Source organism: Takifugu rubripes, chromosome 3, assembly GCF_901000725.2.
Source record: "Takifugu rubripes chromosome 3, fTakRub1.2, whole genome shotgun sequence".
Lineage (NCBI taxonomy): Eukaryota > Metazoa > Chordata > Actinopteri > Tetraodontiformes > Tetraodontidae > Takifugu > Takifugu rubripes.
The window spans coordinates 8666630-8674191 of NC_042287.1; the positions used below are offsets into that span (position 1 = coordinate 8666630).

Genomic DNA, 7562 nt, shown 5'->3' on the forward strand with positions numbered 1-7562 from the left:
TGAGGGGATGAGGAGGGTCAGGTTTATCCCCACAGGCAAAGAAGGCTTTGGCCTGCGGCTGAACCTCACACCCTGACAGCTGGTGTTGACCTGAACCGTGGCCCCCGCGGGTCACCTCCCTTTCACACACACACACATCAACACACCATATAGTCCTTCTAGCACATTTCTACTCAAAACCACAAACACCTGAAGAGGAAGAGAAACCCGGTTATCCGACACAGGCGCCAAAACAGGGGACAGACAGAAAAGGGCTTTTTTTAAGGGTTTATTCCACCTGTGCGGTGAATAGAAAAATAGGATGAAGACAAAACTTTTTGAAGGGAAATCTAGAGACCATTTTTAATTAATTACGTTTTGTTTTTAAAAAAAAAAAATCCGTGACAAATTCAAAACATTTGCATTAAGAGCTTTGTGCCTTTCTTTTCCCTGTAACCAAGAGAAAACAAAGTATCTTTGGAATCCATTTTAAGGGCTAATTATAATACATATAATCTGATTTATCTACTACGTCAAAATTCCTATAAATATTTTTCCTCATATTTATATGCTGAAGTCGCATTTGAGATTGGAGTGTCTCTTTCATATTACACTTCTTAAAAAAAGTGGCAGAACCAAAAATAAATTGAACAAAAGTACCACAAAATTTCAGCAAGTCACATTTTTCAGTAAAGAAATCCTTAGTCGTGCAACTACATTTATGAAAAAGTCAAAGTACCACATAAGTAACCTTCAGGATATTTTCATCTTAAGCGTGATTCTGTACAATTTTGCATGTTTTTCTTCCTGCCTCCCACAGTAGTCGACACGGGCGACGCCTCGTCTCATCGAGGCGTCGCCAAATATTTGCACGCATCACCAATGACGTCAAACACCGGCCGTCGAGTGAGGCACTAGCCTAGCATTAACCTGCTGGATCAAGTCTCTGAGCTCATTAATGCAAAAGAAAAAAGGGTCCAATTCCACACATCCGGTCATCTTTGGTATCGGGACAGTGGAATGCATAGTTGCAGTGATAAAAGGGAGCTGCTCAGCGTGTGATGCAACTTCAGCCTTTACAGAGACGGCTCCATGCTGCTGTTGGCCTCGGGGAAACAGGCGAGGAGGGAGGGAGAGGTTTTCTTTTTAATTCCTGGGTACTGCAGAGCTTGTGGTGAGAGCGGAGACAGAGACGAGGGACAGAAAGTGAATGAGCGGGGCTTCCTCCAGCCCAGGAAGGAAGGAAGAGAGTTTCCGCTAGCGTCTGACTGTCTGACTTGCAAGAATGTCGCGTTTGTGGCAGAGCTTTACTCCCATTTTCTTGGCAGTCTGTCTGACCAGCTGTCTCCCTCTTCCTCCCTCTGCTCCCTCGTTGCGTCGCGTGTCTGCCTTCAACCCACTTTGGTTGGATTCTGTTCAGCGGCAGAACTTGATTGGTTTGTCAGACGCGGTCTAAACCGTCCCTTAAATGACAATTCCTCGTAAATCTTACTACAAAAGTCAAAAGATGGCGATTGATTCCTGACAGTCCCTCTGTTTGAACCCCTTCACCCCCCCCGGGGCAGGTCTGTCCACCTCCCCCATGTCCGTACGCTGTCCTACGAAGGAGTTTTGGCCTCGTATCTCCCTCCCACCACCGAGCCGTTCTCCTGCTTTGGGGAGGAGGACGCTGGCCTGGGGCCGCTGTACGGCGAAGAGCTGCTGCTGGTAGAGATGAGTCTGTTCTGGAGGGACAGGGAGAGAGGCAGGGGCGCGTCGGACGCCCCCGTCAGGGAGTCCCTGTCCCGTTCTGCCGTTCGCAGCACAGCCGAAGGAGCGAAAGGGAACGCCAGCGGAAATCCAGTCATGTAGAAAAGCCGGCCCACACGTCGCGCCACCTGGGGGGTAAAGAGAGGTCAGTGTTTGCTGCCAGGGATGAGCTCAGAAACCAGAACTGCACACGGAGAGAGAAGAGAGGCTGCAGTGTGAGGGGCTCGCTACTTGTTGGAATTCAGCTACGGATCGACTCGGTGCAAACACGCCATCTCAAACACACACCTGTTCACACACAAACGCTCAGGCGGGTCTGTGGTGTGTGTACCTGTGAGCGGATCTTGAGCGCGGGCCCCAGTTTTAGTCCCATGGTGCTGAGCAGGTGCTCCTCAGTGAGCAGCGGTAAAGTCTCCCCATCGATGGCCTGTTCCCGAAACACCTGGTAGAGACACAGCGGCTTCAGCCACAGGCCCACACGCACACACACGCACACACACACACGTGTGTGCGCGCCGCTCACTCATACTCCCACACTCTGGCTCGTCCAAAATGAAACGTCTTCAGAACCTCTCTGTGTTATTAATGGTCTATTTTTATTACCGAATAGAATACTTTAAATTCAATTTGATTTACATCAAGGATATTTTAAGACGAGTATCATAAATCATTCTTCTGGTCCATTACAACCATAAAAATATGAATCCTGTGCCCTGAGGATGTAAAAGGGACAATTCTCCAGCCTCAAAGCTGACTGAGAGCATTTCAATGATGGTCCAATCAGCCATCAAAACAGAACCTTTTCCCTGCACCACTGAACATGGGTTTCCTTTATTTTCCTTTACTTTATCAATCGCTACTTATCTCGAAGGCTTGATATTTCATTTTGGATCGACGTGAGTCCAAAACGCGCACAGATCACAGACCAGCACACACACACACACCCACACCTTGAGCGCGCTCATTCACACCGAGCTCGCTAATGCATCCGCATTCCTATAAGACGTGTGAGCAGTCTGCTGTAGGGCAAGGCGCCGCCGTCTGAAGCGCCGCGGCGGCGCCGCTGTGTGTGTTATGTCTCGGTTGCTCGTCACCTATGGTTAACGAGCTGCCCCCCCCTCGGCCTGCGTCACCTCTTCTCTCTCTCTGCACTCTGTCTATGTCCTCACCTGTGTGTATTCAGCACATCCGGCCAGGCTGCTTATGAAGCCGCACACATCTTCCACGCTCCACTTGCTGATGTCCTCCGCAGGGTTTGCGGTGGCTGATTCCTCCCCATCCGTGAAAAGACCTCCCATCGAGCCTGCGAGAGCAGCGGAGGATGAAAATGATGTGTCAATACACACACATACTCCAAAGCTGATCTTTAATCAGAGGGTGCTGCTGTTCTTTCATGACTTTTAAATGATGTGTGTGTGTGTGTGTGTGTGTGTTTGGGTGTATATTTTTATTTTTCTGCACCTTGAACATATTAGCATGTTGAGGCGCCATAACCTGTTGGAATGGAGGGAAATTTAAGCTAGTGTCCAGTTACAGCAACTGCTAACTGCAACTGAGTAGTTTTCAGATTCTTCACTTAAGTCCACTGTCAAAGATTTGGCGACCTCTAGTGGAGGGAATAAAGACAACATTTGTATACCTGTCCACAAGCTCCTCCCATTTCAGGAGAAAATTAAAGGTGGCTGCTGAGGGGAACTGTAGCTCCCCCCCAGGCCATTTTGTTCTAAATAAAGTCTGTTGCAGGAAATGCATCTGTTTAGCATGTGTTCCGTCTCCGGATGTCTTCGTCCGGCCCTGCCCACGTGTCTGTGCCACGTGAAGGTCGCACTGAGGTCAGAGGCAGGGCCCCAAACACGGAAAGGTCTCCTCACTGGAGACACACACGCACGCAGAGTGACGCTAATGGGTTTCACATGTCGTCCTTCTGCGTGCCTCTGTGTGTGTGTGCGTGTGTGTGTGTGTGTGTGTGTGTGTGTGTGTGTGTGTGTTTGTGTGTGCAAGTCACTTACCCGTGTGAAAGTAGGGGTTGGCGAAGGGAAATCCAAAGGGCAGCGACTGGGCGTGAAGGGCGGGCAGTGGTGGCATGAACCCGGGTGGCAGGTGATACTTGAGGTCAGTCTTGCTGAGTCCAGGGGTGAAGAGTTGGCGACTGGGTGACTCTGTTCCAGCCGAACTGCAGGGGGCGCTCAGCCTCCCTGAGCTCTCCGAGGTCTCCTTGCCGCCCTCGCACAAACCCTTTTTACCCGCCTCACTGTGCCGGTCCCTGGGTTTGTTGTTGGTCTTGGCGCTGACAGTGTCCCGCCTCTCCTCGTACACGTCTGTCTCGCTGTCGGAGTCCTTCATCTCCTCGTCCTGCACCTCCCTGTCTCCCTCCCTCCCTTTGTCCTCTGCTCCCGCTGTGTGATCCCCAGCATGGAGCTGCGCATGGGGACCCCTGCAGGGGGCCTTCCTGGAGACGGCCTCTCGCCCAGTAGAGGAGCTCTGTGCCTGTGTGTCTTTGGGTGTGGCGGGGGCCCCCGGTTGTTGCTGTTGGTGGTTGAGGTTAAGGAGGGGCGCAGCAGCCCCGTGTTGAAGCACCAGCATAGCGTTCGAGCGACGCACGAGTTCCTCACGCAGCGGGTGGCCCTCTGGGATGTCGTGGAGGCTCCGCAGTGCCGGGTGGTTGGGAGGGAGGCCAGAAGGTAGAGCTCCCAGATGGTCGGACCCCAGGAGACGTGGCTGTTGCTGACGCTGGTGGAGACTTTCCAACTCTTTCTGTCTCAGCAACTCCGCTGACATCTCAAGTCTGCAGCAGTAAACAGACACACAGTTCAACGTTTAATAAACTGAAAAGCACAGCTGTTGCGTTTAAATTTGCCCCCCCTGCTGGTGGGTTACTGTGAAGTAATAAAAGCTATCGTCCTTCATATGCTACTATCCAGTACATCTGTCCAACACCCACCTGGCCAGGTTCTGCTTCCTCAGCATCTCCTGTTGCCGAGCGAGGATCTCAGCTGGTTGGAGGAAACTGTAACCTGCCAGAGAAACGGGACGCTTTAAAAAGCCATAGGCAGAAGCAGGCCCACTTCCACTGAGGGACTCAAACTATATTTAGCTTCTCTAAACTCCCTTAAGACTCACCAGGGCTCTGGCAAAGAGCCGAGGGCATCCCCAGGAATGGAGGCCGCAGGTGAGGTCCTAAGGCGATGTGTGGTGCGGTGGTGGGCGACAGCAGCGGCGGAGGGTGAGACAGCTCTCTGTGGACGCCACGGAAATTCAGTTATTTCAAAGAACACACGGGGAGCATTTAATCATGATTTTCCTGCTTGGACAGAGCATTTAGTAATCTTCTATCTGCTCTTTTTCAATCGCGACTCTCTCTCTCTCGCGCGCGCGCGTGTGTGTGCGAGCCGCCCCCCGCCAGTGGCGGTGGGGGTATTTTTATCAGCGAAGCTCCAGAGGCCCCCGCGTTGCCCCAGCGCCTCATCAGTCTTGTCACGCCGCAGCAGGCGCCGTTGGCCATTGCTGTACCCTGGGCTGCAGCCTTTCCTTCCCCTGTCGCGCCCCCACCACACACACACACACAGGCACACACACACACACACACACACACACTGCAGACGTAATGAGGGCTGAATGCACAATGCCACTGTGTCATGCTCCGACAGCTGGGGCGGCCCCTGCGTCTTGACCAGGGCCACAGACTGAAGGACCTTCTAATTAACACTCATCCCTCCTCTCTTCGCTCCCTTTTTAAACACACTTCTCCACGTCCCCCCCCCCCCCCACCCCGTCCCACCCACCCCCTCTCCGAGCTTCATTGAGAGCAGTGAAAAGATGAAGCGTCCTGTGAGCTCGTGAAAAGGCGTCTCCATTATTGGCTCGTCTTTTGTCCTCCTTGAGAGGGAAAAGCGCCTCTCGCCTTTCTCTCTGTCTGTCTTCCCCTTGTTCTGTTCTTCCCTGTCCTTTTCTGATCATTTTTACCAGCAAATCTTCCCTTCGCCCCCCCCCCTCCCCTTTGTCACGTCTCGGCTATGTTTTTGTCTCCCTTAATTTCTCTCATCTTCTGTCTTTTTTTCTCTAACTCATCAGCACCTTGACCTTGAGTCCCAGCTCAGCAGTGAAAGGGACGCCGCAGATCTCTGCCCACTCTGTCTGTGACCTCAGCTGCGTCTGGGGCCTCGCTCTCCAGCTTCCCACCAACGCCGCCTCCCCTTCCCGCTCCCGTCTCTTATTTCTGTCCTCCTGGGCTGCTGCTATCACACCAATCAAAACGTGTCAATGCGCGACTGCTGCTAAAAAACAAGCGCGCACGGGAAACCAGCTGAGGAAAACAACTGAATCAAAACCAACAGTGGGACGGGTGCAACCGCAAATATTGTTTTTGAAACCCTTTCAAATTAGCTAGCGCCTGCGTGTCTCCTTCCTTGCTAAATGATGAGGGGAAGAGAAAGAAGGGGGGGGGTCAGCATGGAGGGAGGGCGCACATGTGAGTGCAGAGGGGATGAGGAGAGATTGAGGGGGGTTTGGGGAGGGGTTGAAAACTATTCATCGATCGCCTCCGCCGCTGAAATGTTAATGCTAATCGTATAACCGCTCTCTCCGGCGGTGCCTCGCACTCCAGTGGCAGCTCCAATTAATCTTGGGTGAGGGCTGCAGCGCGTGACCCCAGAGCTGCGAGCTGAGGCCCTGCTAGCCGCTGCTTATGTAATTACACCGCCCAGTGTGTAATCACCTGGCCTAATCCCTCGGGGCTAGCAATTAGCCTTGCGACGCGCTGTTCCACTAGGCTACACCGAAGAAAACTCCCCATCTACCCCCAACCATGGCTCCTGCACACCCTCCTCTCCATGCACGCGCACACACACACACACACACACACACACACCTTTCTGATGTTCCCTCTCTTTCTTTGCTCTCCATCTACTGCCTACTTTTGCTTAGCATTAGTCCGCAGATGAATAACGGTCAATTAAAGCTGCATGACTGGGGCTGCCAGGCGTCTGCGCCACCATAATTAGGCCTAATCACGAAGAGCCAGAGAGAACGAGTGTGTGTGTCTGTGACACTCCTCTCCGCTCCCTTCCTCCATCGCTCACCCTGTCTTCTTCCTTTATAGGAGGCAATTTTAAGAGAGGCGTGGTAGGCATTAGTTGTTTAGTGCGGGGCCCCCTGTGTGTGTGTGTGTGTGTGTGTGTGTGTGTGTGTGTGTGTGTGTGTGTGGGTGGGTGAGAAAGAGGGTCTTTTCTTTCTGTCAATTCCATCTCTCAATTTTGTTGACAAACCATTAACATGCTATGAAAAGATGAGGCAAACACTCAGAATGAGCAGAGTTCCGAATGAAAAGTGGGCTCACTAAACTCTCTCCCTGTCTCTCTTTCTTTCCTTCCCTCTCTCCCTCCCCCTCTTTCTTTTCTTCCCTCTCTCCCTCCCCCTCTTTCTTTTCTTCCCTCTCTCCCTCTTTCCTTCTCTCTCTCTCTCCCTGTCTTTCTTTCCTTCCCTCTCCCTCCCCACTCCCTCTCTCCCTCCCTCTCTTTCTTTCCTTCCCCCTCTCTCTCTCCCTCCCTCCCTCTCTTTCTTTCCTTCCCTCTCTCCCTCCCTCTCTTTCTTTCCTTCCCTCTCTCCCTCTGTCTCTCTCTCTAAGTCTCTCTGCAGCGAGGCCAGAGGCTCCTGGGGAATTCGTTGGTGTGTGACGACCTGTCAGAGTGGCGACAGCGGCCCCGTCCCACAGCAGCGTGGCTGTGTGTGTGTGTGTGTGTGTGTGTGTGTGTGTGTGTGTGTGTGTGTGTGTGTATGGGGGGGTATGTGTGAGACAGGGCTGCCCTTAATGACGGGAGCGTGGGGGGATTAGGAGC

The 7562-nt window shown here is 52.4% G+C and overlaps 1 protein-coding gene across 2 annotated transcripts in view; it reads right to left on the reverse strand.

The window, feature by feature from the left end:
* Positions 1–252: 252 nt before the first annotated feature.
* Positions 253–7562, reverse strand: part of samd11 (sterile alpha motif domain containing 11) — a 38760-nt gene continuing 31450 nt past the window's right edge. Inside the window, exons 8-13 of one of the 2 annotated variants that reach the window (XM_029833227.1) lie at positions 4849–4964; positions 4670–4742; positions 3738–4513; positions 2898–3031; positions 2060–2170; positions 253–1856 (exon numbers count right to left, since the gene is read on the reverse strand). In XM_029833227.1, the coding sequence (XP_029689087.1) occupies positions 1578–1856; positions 2060–2170; positions 2898–3031; positions 3738–4513; positions 4670–4742; positions 4849–4964 (1489 nt within the window). In that variant the 3' untranslated portion in view covers positions 253–1577. The remainder of the gene's footprint in view (positions 1857–2059; positions 2171–2897; positions 3032–3737; positions 4514–4669; positions 4743–4848; positions 4965–7562) is intronic. The other variant, XM_029833228.1, reaches the window with a different exon arrangement.